Below are 23,777 nucleotides of genomic sequence, written 5' to 3'. Positions count from 1 at the left end.
TCCAAAATGACTAAATTAGGTGGAGGTCAGAAATGTTAATAGCTTATCAGTAGTCTGTTTCACAGCGGGCGTAATGACATTATAAGTTTACATTGCAATCAGTCCCATTTATTAAATGGTGGAATTTTGCACATCTCCATTTTAAAAACATATTCTAGGTTTTCCTCTTGTTTTATCTTCAGGTTTTAGCTATACTGGTTTTGGCTGCACCTGAATCTGGTATGTTGCCATTTTAATTCAGATATTTGTGTCTGCATTGATCAGAGATGGTCCAAAAATAAGATACAGATTTAAAGGTAATGCACAAAAGTCAAATTGCTTGGCCCAAGATCCAGTTTGAACACTACTGGTGGATGATGGTCTCGTTTAAAGTCGCAGAACTGGCCCATCTGCTGGTCAAAGCGGTTCATCTTCTCTCACCGTGTGATGTTGCTTACCCTACAGAAGGGGCTCTGCAGGGGGGAACTGCAGTCATGCAAGCAGGAGGTGTGCGTAGAGCACCGCGCGCGAGAGCTGCGTGCTCCTGCCAGCAGCCTGCTGGCGCCTTTTCGGTGCTCTGAAGTGCCCTCCATCACCTCCGGCCTTCGCTTCTGTAATAGGTGGTGTGAACCGTGCAGGCTGCGGTAGATTTGAGTTAGCGTATGGCGTCTCACTCCACTTCTGTATGGAAGAGTGTTTTATAGCTGTGCTTTGTATTTTGTAAGAGCTTTCCATTTTCCACTTAGTGGAATCAAGTAACCTGTAGGGCTTGCGTCTTATTATATTCTCTCTCTCACTGATAGTGTAATATTATCTTGTCTCAAGCATGCCACTTTTCCAAGCTCTGCCTCAACTACCCTTTCATTATCCCTTTTTGCAACCTTCTGAGGTAATTCCTTTCATGTTGCAGGGCCAAAACTGTCTTGTTGGAGTGGGACAGAGGAAGTTTCTTCGTTAAGTCAGTTGCTAGTAGTGCCAGGTTTGAGTGATGGACAGTTGCTTGCTTAATGGYCATTAAAACTTTTAGTTTAATCACATTTAATCACATGTCTATACTCAAAATAATTTCTTTTTAAAAAATAATACAGCCAGTCTCTGGCATTGAAGATAAACTTTTGAATAAGCTAGAAGTTTGTGCAGATATGGAATTAAGGATATGATAGGACTTCCTGTTCTCTACTTCTGCTTCTGAAGAAAAAATGCACACAAAGCAACAATTTTGCAGAAATAATTGATTGTTTTATTTTGAGTCAAAGCTGGCTATAGTGAAGAGGAGGGAAAAGTGCCCTCTGAGTTCAGAGAGCTCAAGAGAGTGCAAAGAGTCAGTGTGCTCAAGTAGACCAAATCTCTGAGAAAGGAGCTCTGTTTCTTCTCTGTGGTTCTTATAAGCCATTACTTGCAGATATTGAACACAGCTGGACAAAAGTTTTGCTTATTGATCCACAGAACTAATTTTGCCAAAGAACAAAATGCAGCTTCTTGCTTCTCAACATTTTGCCTCCTGAATGGATATAATAAAATATTCTACTTTGCAGAATGACAGCATTATTAAGAATAACATTATGCTATATAAAGCAATTGTGGATGTATCATATGTTGATATGCTTTTTTCTAATGTATTCTTGTGAAATCTTTTGCTGAATAATCTCTTATTTCAGTAAAATGCATATACTGAAATTTATGTGGGTTGTAATTCAGCAGTTATTGAATTCCATTTAAATTCAGTGCAGTTGGTTTCAGTCCTGTTTTCCTGTCTGTGGAATCGTATTTAATGAAATTCCCTGCAAACTGTGTTATAGCGCTCCATGACGTTTAACCGCGTGTGCTGAAAGCTTCCAACAGTCACAGGGCAACAGCAGTGGATTTCAGGGCAAACATTCTTGTGTACCTGTYGCTCCCTGGTGCTGCCTTAAATTCAGTCCTCATCGAGGACTCCCTGAAATTCATCAGCCCAATAGCAAATAAAGMTTTTAGCAGTTAACCCTTTTCCTAAAGGGTTCTTGACTGCCTCTTTCTGCCTTTAGGGAAGCTGAAGCTCTTTGGGCATGGCTAGGTGGAGCCATCTCCTGGCCAGACAGTAAACAAAACTGCTAATCACATGTGAGCACCTCCTTACCCCTGGCCCGGTAATTAACCCTGCTGTAATGAGTATTATGTAATTATTGTGTAATTATGTATGCACTGTGAAGGAAATGCTCCCTGCAGACGGGCAGAGTTAGGTTCCAGTTTCGCCATATAAGCTTTGGACACCAAAAGTCATAAATCAGGCAAGCAGATGCTYTCTGTAGTACTTTATACCAGCACACGAAGAATAGCGATGAATGTGGTTYACTGCTAGCTCCGGAGAGAGCTAAGACGTGGTGGTCATCAACCATCTTTTGAATGACCATAAGTTTTGGGCAGCTGTCCTCAGCACGATTCCTAAATCCTGTTTCACTGGATTGGGGGATGCCATGACATTGATAAATCAGTTCATCTCTGATATTTTGTTTGTCTTGAGGTGCGACAAATTCAGCCTTTCGGTGGTCAGCTACCTTCTATTCCAGACAAAGTCCTGGCTTATACCATACTAGGGACTGTGCAGGTGTCAGTGTGACATYTTTGCATCATGGATTCAGCTCTTAGGAAGCCAAACAAGCCATTACAGCTCAAGGGTTTTTATTGATAAAAGGGYTTATTAACGTGAGAGTAACAAAGCTTCTGTCTATGATGGGTGCCACACAAAAATAACCATCAGTTAAACTGTATTCTGTTGGTTGTTTGTATTTAACACATAGGATAACTAGGTAACTAGGAAAAACATTTCTCTTTATGTGAGTTAATCTTGGTAGTATAAGAAGGAGCTCTATCTTTTGGTGACAGTGAGTATTTTTCTTTGATTGTTTTATTGCAGGATGTAGATACAAGCAAAATATTGGGAAAGCAAAATATTATACTGTACATACTGTACAGTAGCTACAAAATACTTGTACATACTTAAATGTTCCTGAAAGGGGTTTATGCAAATCAAACTTATACTTGCACAGACCCAAAGTAGAAGCGCGATTTTATTTATCATAGCGTAGCTGAATTACAGTGTTTAAGGCTCATGTTCTACTGTACTGCAGGATGTGAAATGTAAGTTATTTTATGTTGTCTAAGAGCTCTGGATGAACTTTTTTTGTGTGGAAATGCAGCATCTGTTCTTTATAGCTGTATTGGAGCTAAAAGCGCAAGTACAGGCATCTATCAGATTTATCCTGCTTATTTTAACATGTGAAAGGAAGGAAGGGTCTTGTTCTTAGAGCAGCAGGATTCAGAAGAGCTGCCTTCAGCTGCCGGCAGTTCTGCCCATGTCTTTGTGAATATGGTCAGTTCAGCTCATGTCCCTGTACCCTGATTCCCTCCTCTGTAAAATGGACATGATGATGTTTGCCTGGCCAACAGGCCTGGTTGTTAGTGCAAGTACATTTCTTTGTTACTAAGGTGAGATTAGTATCATTACTGTCACTAATGTGGGATCTGGTACTAAAGGGATTTCTGTAAGTTATTAAAATGCATTCAAAGTCCTTGTAAAATCAGATTTCTCAGCATATGGACATGCTACTTATGACAATTAATTTTGCACAGTGTAACTGTTTGAATCAGTTGAGAAGTCCTTTTGTTCAAGCTCTTCTGTACAACCTTTATCTAAAATAATRGTATCTCAGAAGTTGAATCAGTTTGTGTCCATTTTTAATTATTATGAATGATTAGCAATCATCTAAAATTTATACCTTATGTAGTAGCAGTGATCTCAAAACTGTTCAACAGTGGGTGCATTTAGATCATGACTTATTTGAACTCTACAAAATATTTAGTTGTCTGTTTTTGCATGGATAAGAAAACAGAAGTCATAAAAATATTACTGCTATTTTAGGAAAACACCTCATTTACAGTTTTGTGCCTATGCCTRTTACGTCCTCTTTATTTTTAACTTCATTGTTTTTCAGGGGGATCAGATATTGAGTACCTAGATTTTTACAAACCAGTGGTGTGGTTCTGGATCCTTGTTGGGCTTGCTTACTTTGCAGCTGTCCTCAGCATGATTGGAGACTGGCTAAGAGTCATATCAAAAAAGACAAAGGAGGAGGTAAGAACATCTTTTAAAAGAGAAGAAATGCTCTTTAAAAATTCTGATTAGAAGCCAGATGAATGTATAACTGCATGCTCTTTGGGCATATGTCAAAGCTATTTAGGTATGAAGTGTGTCATGAGGCTCAAACAGAACTGTGTAGCAGTCTGGTCAAACATAGTGTTTTTCACATGACTGTGTATAAATTTAGGTGAAATGCATTGTTAATATGAGTATGTGTKCATGTTTGCAAGTGACTTGCAGGAAAAATTTCTCTACAGGTTTTATTCTAGATAGTATAATGAAGTCCTYAATTTTTGAGGCAAAAAACTTTCTGCCTCAATTGTTGATAGGATGCAGATAAACTAAAAATATTAAATCATTAAACAGTTATATTCAAGATACCTTTGATGATCTGATAGTGCTAAGAGACTGTCTCATGYAGTGCAAGGTATTGGAATGAACTATTTAAATATGCCTAAGTGTATTTTACCATAATGTTTTCAGCTGTATGCATTGTTATTTGTATTCAGGTGCACTGCTTTCAATTCAAATATTTCTACTTGTAAATGTGCATCTATCATTCTAATGATGATACTTTGTCATTCAACAAAATATTGTGGTTTCAGAAAATATTAAGAAGATAAATAAATTTTCCTTTGATTGTAGCTCTGTATGAGGTTCACTATAAGTTTTAGAAAGAAGGAAATTTTGTTTTAAGCAACATATTCCCTCTATTTTAGCTTCACTTCATTTATACATATCTGTTAGTTTGCATTACTCAGATATAARGAATCTAACTTCTTTTCAGTGTCAGGAAAATTTTTATGGTTATTGAGTGTCAGACCACTTGCACAGTGGTGCTAAATTGTCGTGCTAGCTGTAGGGCATGGCATCGATGCCTGGATGTAATTTGGCAGTCCTTGAGTTCCCAGAGCTTACTCCTTATATACCTTCACTCACTACAGTCTCCTCTGGTCCCTCAGAGCCTCTTCCTGAGCAGAGAGCGGCAGTGGTGGTGACCACAGGCAGGAGGGCGAGCGCTGGGGAGGCCACTTGGGCAGGATTATGTCCATTTTGTGAGGCACATGAGGCAGGCAGCCCTTATACGTTGCCCTTGCTATGCTCGTAGTTCTTTGTARTTAGTGGTAGCATTGTGGCAGACTGTTATAACTATATTTTTACTAAGAATTTCATAAACACTTACTCAGATAAAAGAATTGGCAGCTAACCAATAAGAGGATGTATACCTGCAATGGAGGACAATATTTACTTGTTCAGTTTTAGTTGAAGAATGAGGGAATTTGTCTTGCCTCTGCCCTGCATATTTCATTTGTTTTTTCTAAGTTTACTCACACYGCTAGCTTTACTAGCATCCCTCACAGAAATGCAGCAGGAGGCACCATGCAGGCGTTCTTGTTTGCGAGTCCAACAGTTGCAGGTCCCCATCTGGCGTTCTGGGAAAGTGCGAGGGGGATCTGTAACACGCAGGCTGCTGCAGGGAAACCACAGCATCGGAAGTGACCTGTTGGATCTGCTTTGCTTTTATGTATTCTCTTTGAACTTGAGAATGGTGATAGTAGTTCAGAGCAAAGGTGTATCTAGCCCATTAAACCCTCTGCCTTGGGAGAGAGTGAGCTGGGTAAACACGTGTGATGCTTCACCAGTGCACTCTCTCAGGTGATAACCATTCTCAGCTTAGGGCATTTCCTAAACTGGATTTAGTTTCCTTGAGTTTGTTGTTTCTGGATTCTTGAAAGAAAGTGGTGCAATGACTGAGATACTATTTGTATAACAATTTGTTCTCCTTTGTACTACTTCCTAGAGTTAATCTGGCCCTTGCTCTCACTTTTTTCATGCTCTCTCATTAGACTGCAAGATTGCAGGATGAGGTGCTTTTTACTGCATGAATAGCACAAGTCCTAACACACCGAGAGCTTAATCTTGTTTGGAGTGTCTCATGATCTGTGTTATTTCAATGATCGTAATATATTATGAATGTTTGAACTTTATAATACATTGTTTTTATTTTATACTGAAGCTATTTCAATGTAGACTTATTTAAAGATATAAAGAAGCGTGAACTGAATAGACTTATGGATCCTGTTAGCCATTAAGTGTGTTATTTTTATTAAGCAGAACTCCATTCTCCAGGTGATGCAGCACAGCACTATGCCAAACTCTCTGCTGAGGCACCAGGAACACGCACGCTATTTCCTTTTTCCCATTCTTACTCACCTTTGTAGCCTAAACAATCATATTCACTTGTCTACAGAAAGGAAAACCTCATTCTTCTGATATATCCAAGTTCTTTTGGCTGATGCCAGTATTCAGGATTTTGCTGTACACAAATGTTTCGTGTGTTTTTAGGTCAGAWTAAAGACAGACATAACGTAATTCGTACCAGTTTTTCATTAATCATATCACCGATGTTGAAATGTTCCCCCATTTTTTAACCTATTTCTCAAACATGTCTGAGCGTAGCAGAAATAAGATGTTTTATCAATAGCTGCTGTGATAGCTGCTATAGTATCAGAAATGCCTGGGGACCCATTTGAGAAACCTGAATTATGGCATAGCACAAATTGTGCACTAGTTAGAAAACATGAAAAATTATCTGTGTTCTATCCTAATGACATTTTGTAGGAAGAAACTTGTATATGAGTATATTGTGTTTTCTGCAAGGTTAACTGCATTTGACTGGACAGAAGCATTGTGCAAATAGTCACTTCACAGGTAGCATTATATGATTAAAAACAGCTGCTCTCACTCATCTGGAAGCTGTCTTTGCTATCTGCCTAGGAAAATTTTAGTGAAAAAGCTGAGGGAATTCAGTGGAACTGTAATCATCAAGTCTCTCTGCCAGCAGAAGCCAGAGGAGACTGCTGAGCAGTAGTAGCCAAGTCAGCCAACCCATACTAGAGGCCAGGGCTAAGACAGAGAGGATGCAAGTATTGAAAATCCCCTCTCCCCTTCTTCCTCAACTAAAACTATATTTCTGCTGAAGTATTTGATACCTCTTTTGATAACCAGCTATAATCATCTCCCTTTTGCCTTTTCCACTATCTGAAGTAAAATGTAGTTTATCATTGCATATTTAGGCTGTATATTGTGGAAAAAAAACCCTCAGCGTTCCAGAAGGTAGACACGTAGGTAGCAAATATTATCTGTATCTGTACGTCTGTAACTTTGTTCTTTACCGATGCAGTTGCATTGTACTTAAAAGCACTTTACGTAAGACTTGGCAGGAACAATGCATTTCATTGTTTCAACAAAATAAAATGTCTGTGTTTTTTGAGGTACCACAGGTAAGTTTGTCTTGTGCAAGTGGAAATGAGACAAAAATCTGTATTTTTTTTTTGTTTTTGTTTACAGTGTATTAGTGTCCAGACTAATTTTCCACATGGAATTTTATTTCACCTGTGACAATTTTAGATAACACTGTGTTTTAACAATAAAATCTGATAACCAAAAAAGCCTATTCCTTGTTCAGGTGGCCTCTCTCTCTCCTGAAATGCACTCAGGAGTTCTGATTGCATCAAATGGAGAAGGAACTGAAAGACAAGTGGAGACACTGGTGGGAGTTTTAGAAGGATAGATCTGTTGCTAGAAGTAGCTCATACAGTAAGATAGATGAAGTGTCAGAAAGTCATTGGAACATGCTGTGTGCTATAATCTTAAGTAGGCGATCTGTCTCTGAAGTTCAGCTTCAGCTGTGCCAGCTTGCCTAAAACTCCCTCCTCCTCATTRTTCTCTATACTCTGATTACTCAGAGTACTTACAAAGTCTTCTGATTTTAGTCTCCTTGAAAGGTAAAATTTCAGCAGGATTTTTTCCTTATCTTACTCGTACCTCAGTTTGCACCTGCTTCTGAATTGCAGTGCTTTCTGAAGAAATGCCTGCCCAAATACATCTTAGCCATTTAGACTATAAATTTCCAGTTCATGTTTGCAAAATTAAGTGCTTACGTCCTTTGGCCTCCCAGTGTATTTTAGTAGAGCCAACAGTGCTATATACAGGAATTAAAAGGGTAGGTCAGACAGCCTTGGTGGTAGCCTGTTCCTCTAGAAGACCCTGAAGCRGAGAAGGATTTGTGGGAGGGAATTATAATGGAAAAGCAGTTGCATGTGAAGTCCTTTTGCAAGGGATGACACAATTCTGGSATGTGCAAGCAGGGGAACGCTGAATAGCTGTAGGAAAATGGCATTATTGCTATATATGTTATTAGAAGGACTGTTCCGGGACACAGTTCATAGCTCTGTGGTCTAAACTTTAGAAGGAATGCAAAGGGCTATAAAAAATGGCAAAAGAGCTGCTTGAAGACACCACCTCCTAACTGGGAGTTTTTTCCAATCCATCCAAAATATGCAGAAAAGTGTATGTGAGAAGGAAGCACCTCATTCAAAAAGGTGGTTGTTTCTAAGAATTTCTGTTAGATGGGGAGAAACATAAAATACTACTCAGCTCATAAAATATTTCTACAGTAAATACAGCCATAGGTCTCTAGTCAAATTAGGCCAGAGACAGTACAAAGCTACTATCAAAACCAAAATGGGAGGTGTAGTCCCTCCCTAACTTTTGGGAGCCTGAGAAACATAAGAGTGCCGTTGGTGTAAAGACAAGGGAGGAATGGCCAGATTGACTTTGAGTGGAGTTTGATCTCTACCCTTCTCAAAAGATCATGAGTGTAAATTATACTAGTGTTGTTCCAGGTCCTGCCCTAGCAACAGTCCATAGTGTTGAGTTTCTGTATTGATCACCCTTTTACAAGTACACTCTAGTATTAAGTGCAAACATGAAAGTATACACTATTCAGATATTCCCAGAAAAAACARTCTGCTGATTTTTTGGGTGCTTTCTTTGTGAGATTTTTTCATCATAATTTGTGTACTCCAGACACGATACCTACCTAACTTTTTAGCTTCAGATTGACCCCACACACGCACACACACACACACACAAAGATAACAGCTACAATACTTTGTGATCTTGATTTATGCCCTATCTCTTAGCTGGACATATTAAATCCCTTTAGAGGAAACTCTTTYATTATTGTATAGGAAGTATCAGGTCCCCAAGTGATGCTGGTGCCTACTGGCCTGGGGTTACGAGACATACTTTCCGGCGCCCCCCCTTTCTTAGCAGCCCTGCAGCCTGTGCCTGCCAAGGGAAGGTGGACAGCCCCCTCGGCGCGCTGCCCACTGGCCCCTGGCACTTGGCCCTGTTCTTTCACATTGCTCCTGGTTACCTTGCCATGCTGACTGAACAGTTCAGTGGAGATAAAGTTCAGAACAGTTCAGTGGAGATTTTGCACAAAAATGACTCCAGATATTGATATGGGAAAGTCAAAGAATTAAACAATTTTTACCAGGATTTGTCCCTGTGGTTACAATAGCCRTTCTCTGCTCAATGCTTTGTCAAAATTAACTCTTTTTTTAATTGTTCTCTTTCTCATATCTTTATAAGCAGAAAAGACCAATGGGTTCATAAAACAGTATGTAGGAGGAAATCGAGACACATGCCCTTCAACTATTTGTGCCTTGGGTTTCATTATYCTTCTAGTGTAATTCTTAAAACGTCTGCCATTTCTGGCTGCAGCAAAGTTTTTGTCTCTATAGTATTGAGAATAACTGCATATTTTTCTCCTGAATTACCTTAAGTTCCACTGACAGAACTTTATGCAAACCTGTGTAGCARTTTTTTGTGGTTAATACAGGTAGGTAGATGTCATTTACTCACATCAGGTTGTAAAAGGGTTTGGAATGGCTCTCTGAGGTAGATAAAAGGGTTAAATAGAACAACTGATTTTGGGAGGAAAATGTAAGCACCTTTTTTGTTTTTGTCTGAAGTCATCAATAAGGCCAAACACTAGGAAAGGAGCAAATCAGGCTAATAGTTTGTGTACAGTGTTGAGGCATACACATGCAGCTGATTGCAGGGAGATATCTGATGTGCAATTTTTGAAGAGTAGTTCCCAGGAGATACCTAACACCAGAATGGGAGTGTTTATATTTCTGGAAAAAAAGAGGTAAAATAGAATAATTTGGTGTCTCTAAGTATGCTTGGCTCWGTCTTTATAGAGGCAATTTTGAAAATTGTGTAGGCTACCTGCTTTTATTTTGTTGAATCAGACCCTGATAGAGCAAACCTGCCATCTCTACATCTGCCATCTGTCACAGCTCCACAAAACATACTCCCACAGCTGCCAACGTAGATGCTCCTCCACACCAGAATAACCAAGATTCATGGGCTGCGTGCATTCCAGTTGGAGAACGTGGTTGATTTTATCCAGGGCATTTGATGTGCTCGTGGAAATTATGTGGGTGAAACCAAACAGTTATTGCTCATCGGAACGAAGTCACGAACATTATTAAATAAAGGACTGAATAACCTAATTACTGTGGGAGAGCATTGTTTCCAAAACACTTCTGACCACCATGGCTACAAAAATACTACTCTCTATATAAATGTTACTCCAGGAGATGGCTATTTGGCAAAATATTTTTTTTTTTCCCTGTGATAGTTGTCTTAAAGATAGAAGGACRCATGTGCCAGTCAGGGGAACCCGAAGAGGGATCAGTCATTGCTTTATCTGAACCATTCAATATCAAGTTCAATAGCTTAAAGACCTGGTGTGGAAGAGCTCTCYGCTATGGAGCTGAAGTTCTGAAAAACTGAAGCAACAGAAAATAGTGGTTAAGCACTTGGAAAAGCTCAGCATAGTATCTCATTAGTGCCTGTGGCCTTTCCTATCTGTGTTGCCTTCTGCTACTGTCTTATTTTACCTTTAAAGACAATGGAGCACCGTCTTATGTAAATAYGTATGCATAGCTGTAGCACGATGGGGTTGGATACTCTCTAATAACACTATAACTGCAATAATAATGCTAGAACTAAAGACAAACTGAAAGCCAAATGCTGGGAGTGGGAATTTACTTAGTGGGACTATAATATGATCCCCTTAATATGCAGGAAATACGCAGGCTTCAATAAAAGTGTCTGTGAAGCCTGTCTTTTCCTCTTCTGTACTCCGGTCATCTCTAGCCGATAGAGAACYGATCTAGTTAATATAAGTTTGGATCTAGTTAATGGAAGTTTGTGGCCAGCTTTAGCTCTGACAGCAGGAGATGGCATGTGCTTGCCCGTAACTGCAGGAGTAAAACTTCAGATAGACAAACTATCCTGCCCACGCAGAGAATCAACCTACCTAGCAATTGCATTGTTAAATCCATCAAGCCTAGCTGTACCTGTATTCTTTTATTTCAATTTTTAAATAGGGACTTTCTGAGAACAATTTCTGAGAACACTGTATGAGTTTCTTGAAAACTAAGACAAAATGTTATGTAGTTTGCTCTGCTTCTTGGATAATGTGACATGTGCACGCTCTTTCTAGTTTTGTCTTTGAGTAGCATATTATGGAGAGGTTAATTGGGTGTGTTATTTTTAAGTAACAGAGAAGTACATTGGAGAGGAAAAATGAAACTGCAAAACTTTGGAGAATGCATTACTGACAATTGCTATAAATTATATACTATAGAACATGTAGAATTTTAATAATATCTGTAAAGAAGGCTACATTTTATTTTCTAAAAGGCAGTCAGATATTTCCAGATCATCTACTTGATATTTAATTCRTTTTTTTTGGCTTTGCACTAATGTTAGGGCCATTGTGAAATGACTGAGACCTGTGTGTGCCAGAGAAAACATCATAAAAGTGACCATAAAATTTCTCTCATCAAAGAGAAACAAGACAAATTATTTAGAAATAGATRTTATTTTCATTTTTCTGCATGACATGTATGATGTCTATTTTCTTTCTTATTTGTCAGTTATTGGTGTACCTCCTCCCAAGCGTATTACAGCTTTCATGTTGCATATCTGATCTTCCAAGCAATTGTATCTTTCTTCCCTCTCTGTAAATAGAAGTAAATTGATTGGTTATTCTGCAATATTGAGATTTTTAAAAAGTGACTGTGAGAGAGAAGGCCARGCTAAGGGAAAGTTAAGTTACAGAAGTATGTGTTCACTTCAGTCTGCTGAAGAAGGTCTTTACATATGCTTGTGTTTTTTTTGTTTTTTTTTTTTTTTTCCTCTTTTTTTTTTTTTTTTCTTAGGAAATATTTAAACCTTTTTCATTGCCTATGCTGAGAGCTTTGAGTTCCTCAGTTTCATATTTTCAATTGTACTGAAGTATTATTAGAGGTTCTGTTGAAAAACGATGAATTCCAGGGACAGTGGTGTATGTCACAGARGTTTTAAGTCAATTCTCTTACGTCRGGAGCCAGCCAAAAGAGGAGAACTTCCTGGCCCTGTGCTCGCAATAACCTGTGCTGCTAAGCAGATGGATAAGTGTGTTCGAGCAGTTGTGGTTTAATTCTCAGTACTGATTACTCATATGTAAATGTTATTGCTATGTGACTTGTGCTGTCCAGAGCATACTTAACAGAATGAGTGGTCTTCCTGCACGATGGGCAGATTTTTTTTGGTACAGTTATTTGGATATCTGTTGTGAGAGGACTGTCCAGAAAGGCCCCCAAACTGCTCATAAATATGAGRAATTAGAGAAAATGCACTCAAGAATGAAGCAAGTGCAGAAAGACAGTATCTGCACATATTGCTTCTCTTAACAGTAGCTTCTCCGTGGACTTGTCTTTTTTCTGGATTAGGCGATTGGCCGCTATCCAAGTGCTGTTCTTAGCAAGACAGTGAGAAAGCTAAAATGCGGTGATGCTGAAAATTGATGGGGAGGGTTTTGGTTTTATCCATGATACTGCGTGAGAGAGGCTTCTCCCATATGAGKTTTAGGGAGATACTAATTCAGATGACTTTAGGCAGGAACAGGTGAAGGAAATGAGTGCCTAATATCTGTGTTTTTTCTTAATYCTGTCAAATTATGCATGTCTGTCTGTAAGTTATATTGATAGGTATGTGCACAGCCTGGGAACTGTTTGGTTATTCAGGAAGTTCATGCATTATTTTTGATGTAAACTTAGCAATTAAAGCCTTTTTTTTTTATCGTTAGACACATTTCAAAATGATTCAGAAGCTATTTCTCATCATGTTCTAAWAAAATAAATGTGATATTTCTACTACAGGTAGACAGAGATGCCTAAATATAGACATTTACAGATGCCACTAGAGATGTCCTGCTGTATTTGAGACATCCCCATGGAGCTGTCATATGTAGCACAGAACGTAAGGGAAATGCTTGCTCATCTGCAGTGGTAACTGGGGGCCAGGCAGCATGCGCTAGGGAATGAATTGAGCTAGTGGTGTTTCTTTGAAAGAACAGGATCTAGTCTTTCCTGGTGAAGTGTGYGATGTAGGATTTTGAGTTATCTATACCATTAGCATATTTCTTGAGAATTTGTCCTTGAAATCTTCAGGGAGGGACCTGCAGAACTGTGGCTTTTTATGAAAGCAGACATTTCYAAGGCCCCTACCAGCAGAGTCCAAACAAAGAACTAAGATAGCATGCYTTAAACTGAACAAGAAATGGGTATTTACATGATTTTGTTACTCCTAGCCTTTAAAAGTTCTCAACTTGCTGCCATCTCTGTAACCTACATCCCTGATCGCTGATCAGAGCAGAGCTAGAACACCTGTCGCAARGTGTTAGGATATTGCATCCTAAATATCTGCTAAGGTTATTACCTGCTAATGCTGAATGCGTAATGTTAACATATTAGAGCTAATATGCCCCTGAAATCGCTGGAGCTGCCAAAACASGCTGCAGTCTAAATTAGACCTTGATGTGGAGGAAATCAAACCTGGAGCTGGACAAGAGCCTGCCTCCCCATTACTTGTGACGTTCCCACGGGGTAGCAGTGAGGAACATCACCAGTGCGACTTATTATATGGCTGACTCCTGTGCTGTCACGGTGGCATGTTTTTCCTATTACTCCAGAAATATTTTGTGTCATTCAGCCTGAGGTAAAATACTTAGCTGTCAATCATTTCTGTGACTAAGAGGCCTCATCCTGGTATCATGTTGCCCTCAGTTATGGCAGCTACAGAGTCTGCAGATAATGAAGCAAGAGCAGTTTTTTTGAGAAAAGTAAACAAATGTAATGGTAGGTGTCTATCTYCAGAATTTTTTTTTGAGCAGCACAGACAACTGGCATTTCAGTCTCTTTGCATAAGATATTTGGGGTCTGATAGTCACAAAATGAAGTGAAGCTATAATGTAGTATAAAAAAATGTCATACCTTAGGGACAGAGAGAGCCTGAGCATATACTGAAATGTCCCTATGGATAAAGGAGGGATCAAATTACAAGAACAGGTTGCTTTTGTACTCTGGCAGCTAAAAACTGCATATTCCTTTTTYCTATAACCTTTTGTATTTGAGTCTGTAAGTGCAATGGAATTAAAAGAATTTTATTCTGAAAAGATAACATTTTTGGGTGCATTTCAGTTCACACAAAAGCTAGGGGCTGAAAGCAATAATTTGAGGCATACACAGTTCACACAGCACTGAACTTACAGCTTTCATGCTGTGCCAATTACCTCTATTTAGCTACTAATGCRTTTCAGTTTTGCCTAGCAGTAGAACTGCATTTTTCAATTTTTTACTCTGATTTTAATATGAACTAAAATTATGCCAAGCTGTGTGTTCCTGTGATACACAGGCAGATAGGACTAAGATCACCACATTCATGTTCCATATCACCTTAACTGGGACATGAACCAGTCTCCAAAAGCCATATTTAACAATCTTCAGCTAGCTGCATCTTCTCAAAAGAAATCTGGTTAAAATGTAATAGTCAGATATCCTAACAACTACAATGTAAAAATTCTCCCAAATAGCTTACATGCGCAAGAGTTAAAATACGGCAGCTTGCCCTGTGCAAGACAGCACCATCATCAACATGTAGCGAGGTGGATTGTCCAGGCATTTCTGAGCATGTCATCGRGGTTAAATAGACTTGGTTTTGTCACCTGCATGGCCAGGTGTTTTTTCTTAGCTGAGAAAACACAAGAGAAATGGGAACTGAAACTTCCAGTAAAGGAAAGGTTAAAAAGGATATGGGGAGACGGTTTAGGATGGTTGTGATTTTCAGTAGCCTGAATTGTGCCTGCTGAGGCACAATTTTAAAACTACAAATTTGATAAAATTCGTTGAATGTGACTATATGCAATGCTATTGCTGAGCAAAATGGCTGAACTGATGAAAGCTTACACAGCTGATGAGGGGTACAAATGTGTGGGGTAAAATAACCTTTAATGTCTCTTTGCCCCCCKAGGCAGTATGACCCACAGTTTAAGCTGCCTGCCTTTGGTAAAGCTTTGGAGCAGGACAGAGCTATCTCAGGGCATGCCTTGATACTGCCTATTGTATTTTTATTACTTGTTTACTACAAATAAAAATATTGTAACAGCTGAAATGTTTCAGCAGTACAGATTTTATTATTTTCAGATCTGAAGTGCAGTTTTTCTGATCCTAATTGCACAATTTAAACACTAATAATCATTCAGCTAGGCAAATCCTCTGTGTATTACAGAAAATAAACCTTGTTTTCGAAAATATACATAATGGGTCCACATTAGTCATCTGTGTAATTCAGTGAAGCTGAGACAAATGTAATAAAATGACCCCTGGGTAAAGAGAGCTTTTTGGTTTCTTCCTGGGAGGGGGAAAGTTTTCCTGAAACCCTGACACTCCTCAGCAAGCTGATCAATTTTACCTTCATTTTATTCCTGTTTTCCACTGCACTGCTAAACAAGAGTAAGCYTGTGGCCACTTGTCTCTGATGTTTTGTCCTCCATATTTCTTTGTGCTAATTTTTATTCCGTTTCTGTGCTCACGGATTCCTAGCTTGCTTGCCAATGATTGAAGTTCTGGACTGAACACTACCAATTAGACTAATCTATTTAATTGGGTTAATTCTTTTGAAATGCTTCACTTTGGACTTAYGTTTATCAGCAGTTTATCTTCCCCTTGCTATACTTTTAAACTGTTAAGCTGCCAACAAAGCAGAGATTTAAAGAAAAACAACCTGAAAATATTTCTGTAGCGCTTAAAATGGGATAATCTCCTCCAAAGGTGTCTCCTTTAATACGCCGTGTATAATTTATTTAGTTTATGATATTAGCTGCTCAAAATAGAAGAGCAAATATATAAATAACACGTAAATTAAAAGTCTGTAATTCACCTCTGTTATTTGAGTGAGCTGCCAAGTCTATCTCATACTGCATCTCAGAAAAATAAKGATAATTTGGGATTCTGTGCCAGCAGCTGCCTGCCTTAACCGCATAGGGTGGGCTCATAGGATGTTTCAACTTTGCTGATACTGAAACAGAGGAAAAAGAAAGCTTAAAGGGTAGAACTTGTGGTAGTTTTACTCTAAATGAAGGTGGATCTGCCTTTAGGTTGTTGGCAAAGACATGCAGAGTTAGAGAATAGGAACTAGCTGGACAGCGGGGATTTACATACACTTACAAAATAGTCGTGATCGTGCAAGCTGGCACCTTGCAGCCAGTCTGTCTGGAGATCTGCCTGTAAAGGGAGAAACCCCACCTGACTGGCAGGCTGCCTTTCGTTCGGGCATGATCGGCAGCAGCCTGAGGAGCCCCCACTGCACTTGTGTTCATGTTGCTTTTTGATACGCCGCTTCAGCGGAGTCAGGGCGACAAGCAGGCATGGTGCTGACATGTCTGAACCTGTTACTGCGTTGGTGCTAGGTATGAGAAAGCGTAAGAAAGAGAGAACACAAGCAGCTGGCATTTTCCTTTAAAAAGGCTTTTCTGTCTAGATTTAGAAATTTGCTGCCAAGTCTCCTAGGGATCTTTCCACAGGCAGTGAAGGCRCTCATAAATAACCCTGCACCCTTGTAGCGGTACATAACACACCCTGGATTGCTGGGGTTTCAGCATCCCCCGGCCAGCGGGGTGCTTTGCAGCTGTCAGGGCTCTCYTTACTGGAACCTCCTTCCGTTGGTGACTGCCCCTAATCCAAAAAAAAGCATTTAGCAAAAAAATTCTCTTTTGTTTTTTAGAATCATTGTAAGCTCTTATTAGTGTGACATTTCTTCCTCTTGGACACCAGTTTGGTTATTATTGATAAAACAGTGAGTCTGAGGCATGGGAAATCTGTGCCAGCAGCAGCTCTTTGGCAGCCCAAAGCCACGCTGCTTACTCACTGGGCTCTCGAGCCCAGACAGCCTTTAAAGGCTTCAGGCATGTTATGTTTCTTTCTCCTTGTTTTTGCTGCAGGTAGGGGAGTTCAGAGCCCATGCCGCAGAATGGACAGCCAATGTCACAGCAGAGTTCAAAGAAACACGGAGGCGTCTAAGCGTGGAGATCTATGACAAGTTTCAGCGGGCTACCTCTATCAAAAGAAAGCTCTCTGCAGAGCTGGCAGTCAACCACAATCAAGACCTGACTCCTTGCAAGAGAACCCTGTCAGTCAACCATCTAACCAGTGAGAAGGACATCTTGCCAGCTCTGACAAAGACAGACAGCATTTATATGAATGGTTTGACGCCTCACTGTGCAGCAGAAGAGATAGCTGTTATTGAAAATATTAAGTAGTTGTGACTTGGGATCCCAGTCCTTGAGAAGCTCTTGGCTTAAACTAGCCATATACCTTTTTTTCTCCACCCTGTCAATGATTAATGCTAATAGCATTTTATATGTGTGCATGAGTTCCACAGAAACTGCAGTCCAGAGTTACCATCACATCTCTTCAAAGACTCAAGACAAATGGCACTTCTGTTATTGAAAGATGCTGGAACAAGCAACGTCTTCTGCCTTTATCTGCCCAGACTGTTTTTCATTTCTCCTAATGTGCCATATGGCCTCAAGAATGAATCACACTTGTTATGGTAACAATGTAGCTTTGAGGGATCAGTCCTTAAAATTTCAGGGTCTACCTTACTGAGCCTAGGAATGGACCATTTATGGACTACAACCTATTTGTAAATGGCAAGAAATTCTTATGCAGCCTTTTACCTAAGAAATTTTTGTCAGTGCCTTATCTTTTGAAGAACCAGAACCTCTGCAATTCCTATATGGTTTTTGTTTGTTTGTTTTCTTGCATGAGTAATGTATTTCATTTGAGCTTTCATTCTTCTTGAAATGATGGTGTTCTAAAGGTGTCTGTAGTGAAGATACCAACCAGCATGAATGAATGCCAAAACTCAACAATCATCAAATCAATGTTCTTAGCTCTAAATTTAAAGGCACTGCAGTTTCAAAAGTTGTGAAAATGTCCCCCAGAAGCATTTGTTTTACTCAGGTCCAGCTAATACTTGGTCACGCTGACTTGTAGAATTTGCAGACCCACTTCAGGTCTTATTTTTCAAGCAGTGTTGAGCAGTTTTTTTTTCCTCAGCATCAGATGTACCAAAAAAAAAAAAAAAATCTGCAGCTTATCTATCACTGAATTATTTGATAGATGACAAGAGGGAAATAAAAATTACTATTATGAGGTTAGGCAGGAAAGGGTTTTAATTGGTGCATTCTGATAACCATACTCAGAAAACAAGGCAGAAAAATACGGTAGTCTTTAATGAGCATGAGCCTTCTGCCAGACATTTGCTCTACAAAAAGGATTCTTAACTTCCTCTTTCAGTCAAGTCACGCCAGATGCCGTATGCTATTTTATGCAGGAATCCTGCTGGAGTGCTTTCCTGAATGTCCCGCTGCACAGTGGCTGCTTATGCTGGAGCTGTGACTAACGTGGGAATGCAATTGCAACTGGTATCACTGTGACTTTGTATACTTCAAACACGGAGGTGTCTGAATACAAGTGCAGGCGTGGAGGAGAGCTGATAAATAGCACAATCTGAGTACTGATGATTGTTCAGACAGGATAGGCTGATGATAAGCAGGTCTAAACTGTACCATGGGTTTTCTTTATTGGTTTTAAGAAAACACATTAACTATGGTTTTATGTCCTCTATTTTGCTTGTAGGTGTATGTGAGATTCAGAAGAAACACAGGATGGAATGGATAATTTTGTATTTTTTACATTTTTTTTCTTATGTTAGTCTATTGTAACCTGGCTGTACATAAAATGAATAGAACAGGCCTTAAAGAATAATATAGGCTCTGTGTAAATTAAAGAAGAATGAGACTTTGCTGATTGGGCATGATTCAAGTGGCAAATCTACAGCATCTCTGACCATTAGATAACATGCAAGATATGAATGTTAATGTTTTTGGATGCTTAGCTTGTTTTCTAATAAATATAAGTTAATATGTAAATTCAGTCAATTCTGTGTAAATATCAGTCAATTAACATTTACAGAGAGTATGCTTTTAAAATGAAGAAAGTTCCATAAAACAGCACGGAGCAAATGCTCTTATAAAAGAAGAAGACCCTTGTCTCCCCAGCACAGTGTTCTGAATGTCCGCATGGTGAGACTACTTCTCGCCGTGCATAAACTGTGAATTGTAATGAAAAATAAAGTTTTTAATTAAAATGAGCTTTTTCTCAATCTCCTGCTTGGTATAACTACAATGCTAAGAAATAATTTATGAAATTGATTTTGTGTTTTCTTTGGTAACAGAGTGTAGCAGTTTGCTGCCTGCTTTAATTTCRGTTAGGTTAAGCCATAAAGGCTCAGCTCATCCAGCACAGAAATATTTTTTCCTGATATTAAAAATAATGCTCTTTGGTTGCTCTACCCTAAATTGTGTTTTGCTATTTTGTTTCAAAAAATCAGCAGGGCAGAGTTTCTTCTGTCCTGTGCTACAGAGTTGATGTTAGTTTATCCTCCTTGGCCCTGAGGGAGGGCGAGGGGAGCTCTCACCTGCTCTCCTGCCAGCTCCACTCCGTGGGTGGGGACCTTCTGCAGAAGGGTGCCAACAAACAGCTGCAGGGGTAGTAACCTTTCAAACGAGTACAATCACTTCTGCAGTGAACATTTCACTGTAGCCTCTTTAATTATTCAAAATCTCAGCAAAGGGAATGGTAGCTCTCAACAGTGTGGTGGTAAGTARATACTGAAAAGTCTTATTTTCTTCAATCATTCCAGCCTGATTTGCCTGGGATGTTTCTCAGTTCCTTTTGGATCTGATTTTCAAAAAGGGACTGGTAATGTTTAATGTTGCTTGTCTTTGAAAATCAGAGCTGCGATATCATARGTTGAATATTTGGATCTTTCTAACTAGGTAGTTCATTTCTACCTACTGACTTATAAGACCTTGTATATGATTTCTTTCTATTTAAAGAAACTTTCAGTCCTCTTAGAACCTATGAAGAGAAATGTACAGTGCTTTGAGACCCTAGGAGAATGTGTGTGATATTAGTATGGATATTTGTTAAACCCATTTAAACATTTATTTACCTTGATTTTGGACGTGATCTATGGGAAAAGAACCCCTGTTAATTTATATATAAAAGGTATTGTTTTGTTTTTCATGTTTTTAATAGATCTAAAATACCTTAACAAAACAAACTAGGCTAGATTTGGCTGTTTAGAACAAAGCATTAACAATAAAATACTGTATTTTTAGGTTTAATGRTTGAAGAAGAAGAGAAGAAGCAACAGTCCAGATGCATAAGTAGGTAGAGCTACCATGATCCAAATGTGGCTAGTAACGTTTATGTTACTGGAAAATCTTTTTCTCCCCCTCCATGTACAGCGATAGATCATAAATGCTGAGGAAGGCTAAGTGCATTTATAAAAACCTGATGAAATCTGTGAAGGCTTTTTCTTTTTCTTTCCTGTAAAAAAATGGACTTCTGTATTAAAACCTCATGTCTCACTTTTCCCTTCCAGTTATGGAGTTACGAAAGAATTAACTAGGACTTCAGAAAATCACATTTGTAACCTTCTTTCTCCACAGATACATGAAGATGTTTCCGCACTATTAGTATACTTGCTACTTATTCAAGGTTTTGAAAAATGTGTTTCAGCTTAGTAAAGGGTAATTTTCACTTGTACTGCCACAATCAAATTCCATTAAAGCAGACATTGACCAAAAAAGACTCTGAGACAAGTTCGAGCACATAAGGATCTGTAAAGGCACAAGTTCCAGCTAACAAAATAACCTACTTCACAGTGTTACAGGATAGAAATGATGTGAAATCTGTTAGAGAAGTAGCTAGAGATAATCTGTACTGTGTTTGCTCTTGCCTGCGTTTTGTCTTGTCTAATAATCTTGCCCTTTTTGGCTTTCTCTGGTATATACATACATCTGGTGATCGAAAGCTGAGATTTCGGATAGCCCTGTGCAGGCGGTGGAGAGGCTGAGGCACGGGAGCTTGTTTCTTCCTCCGTTCTAGCTCGAGTGTCATGGGGAAGAGCTTGCTTTTGCACTCCCTTCTTGTGCTGTGGCTCCGGGCTGGCTTTTTCCTCCTTTTCCCCCACTTTTAAGCAGCCTCGAGGCACTACTGTCAGTATCGAACCGTGAACAGCCTGGAAGGGGCAAACCCAGAAGCTCTCTGAATCTCGTGACCGTCCCACCTGTGCCTTCCCTTCTTCATCCCTTCCTGAATTGCTCTTTGATACAACAGCAGAAGTGCTGGAGAGTAACGTAGAAACCCACAAAGTGCTAAACCTCTGAAGGAGTCACCCTTGAACTGGAAAGGGACTTTGGGTCACTAAACCAGCAGTAAGACCAGGACAGCAGAAGGGAGAAAATCTGGCCTGTATGTTTCTTTTGAGTTTTTCTCCTCCAGGATTATTTCTACATCAGTGGTTTCTAAAAGAAACACAGYATGCCTGGTAGAACAAGAAATGGGAAGCAGCACTGCTTACAGTCAGTCCTACGTACTCAACCCAACTCTACATATGTATTTAATTTTCTTCCTTGTGAATATGGGCACTTTGTCAAGGAAACTACGTATAGTGCTGTGTTCTGACACAGCAGTAGCAGTAATACATCTAATAAACTGCAATTATATGTTTGTGTGTTAATTACCTCTTCTTTCTTWCTTTGCAATATTGTTTGAAAGGTAAGGATTTTATGTATTAAAAAAAATACATTTTAAGTGAATTTTTCAGACTCAAAGTAATTATTTTGYCACAGAAGCATGCATAAGATTTTTGGTTTGGGTTGCCCTGCAAGTTAAACTGAACAATGTGACTTTCCCATGAACAGTGTTTCTTTTGGGAAAAATTAAGGAAATTCTGATTTAGTGTTATTAGAAATAAAAAGCTGTTGAGCTGGATGGAGATATTAAAAAGTGCTTTTTAAAATATATTAGAACAAGTATTCTCTGCTTTGTCAGATTATTGTTAAAATTGTRAAGTGCCTGAGTAGATGAACTTATTACAGCCGATGTTCATAGTTAATTATAGTTAGAAAACTTGAATGTTTCAATGCTAGGCCATTGCTTGCCTTGCATTCATGAGGATTCAGAGAAATATGTTGAATAAGTTTATAAACATGTACATTACTTATTATAGAACCTATTCTTTTTGTCTTTTATATATAACTGATACAGTAGCTTTTGCAGCTTTTTATTCTGGACTCAGGTATATTTGTGCCTTCAACATTATTGTATAATCTTAAATTCARCAAAAAATCTGCTCCAGTAAATTTAAGATCATTTCATGTTAGTGATTGGATAATATAGCTCAATTTAAAATTAGTATTTTAAAAAATTAATAGRCTTCACATCTTTTTATGAATGGTAGCAATCTCTCTCCACCAGTGATGACAGGTATAACTTTATATAATAAATACATCTTGTGTTATTTTTGACTGTTTTAGTTGTTTCTGAATGTTTAGCTATTTTTTTAGTTTACTTGTTGTTGACAGATAATTGCAGAGAAAGCAAATCACCTTTCTTTGCTTTGTAAATAATACATCATGACTGGACTACAGTCCTGGAATTCTTTATAACTGAAATTGGCAGTATACATTATGTTTTGTCTGCACTTGCAAGTCATTATGAGTAGTATTCATTAAACGCTTCAGGTATATTGATGTTTCTGTGAATGCYATAGGAGTGTTCATATCTTTAGTCTGACTTTGGCAAATGAATGTCCTTAGTGAGAAACTTCTAAGAAGGATTTCCTTTATTAACCCAGTTGTTAATTCTAGCTAATCTTAGAGAATAAATACATATAGTCAGATCTTCCTCCTCCAGAAAGAGACATGCATTAAATAGCCTTATGGGAATATGCTATCTGTCATTAGTAATAAATAACAATATTTTCCAGAAGATGAACAGCARCCTGAAATGTCATCCTAAATACAGTTTAGTGATAATTCTTTTTTTCTATTTTTATACTGTTAATTTYATCCTTCAAATTAACGAGAGCAGTCAGAAGTTTTATTCTGGAAARATATATGCATCTTTCACAGTAAGCTTATTTTAGTCTAGCTTGGCTCAGGGGAGAGAGAGAGACTAACTTTACTAGATGACTAGGAATATAAATCTATTTGTGTATATATATATATATATTTTTTAAAAATTCTCATAGGACCTTTCATATCAGAATAAGTTATTAAATCCAGTGAGTTTAAAAAGGAGGAGGAAAAAAAGCAAGTAATCACTGCATAATAGAGGCCATATCCTCAGATATTAGACACTGATACAGTGTTGGTGCTAACTTGTATACCAATCCCAAATCTGYTCCTCTGCTTATTGACTTTTGCCTTTCCCCAAAAAATTATAGAATTGAGAGGGAGAGAGAGAGTTTTGAATACTAAAATACTGTAAATGAAAGCGGTTCCTATTTTTTTTTCAAGATCATAGTTTTGTCCAAAATTTCACTTTTATTTTCTGCTGTGCATGAATTTCCT

General features: G+C 38.6%; 1 protein-coding gene across 1 annotated transcript in view; it reads left to right on the top strand.

The window, feature by feature from the left end:
- Window positions 1-19,255, top strand: part of KCNK2 (potassium two pore domain channel subfamily K member 2) — a 78,380-nt gene extending 59,125 nt beyond the window's left edge. The window contains exons 7-8 of the mRNA XM_085300159.1: window positions 3,951-4,090; window positions 17,286-19,255. Coding sequence (XP_085156285.1) covers window positions 3,951-4,090; window positions 17,286-17,603 — 458 coding nt within the window. The 3' untranslated portion in view covers window positions 17,604-19,255. The remainder of the gene's footprint in view (window positions 1-3,950; window positions 4,091-17,285) is intronic.
- Window positions 19,256-23,777: the final 4,522 nt, after the last annotated feature.

Source organism: Rhea americana, unplaced genomic scaffold, assembly GCF_003343005.1.
Source record: "Rhea americana isolate MKP2758 unplaced genomic scaffold, rheAme1 scaffold_160, whole genome shotgun sequence".
Taxonomy (NCBI): Eukaryota; Metazoa; Chordata; class Aves; order Rheiformes; family Rheidae; genus Rhea; species Rhea americana.
The sequence above is the reverse complement of the archived record's forward strand: the minus strand, read 5'-3'. Positions and strand labels throughout refer to the sequence as shown.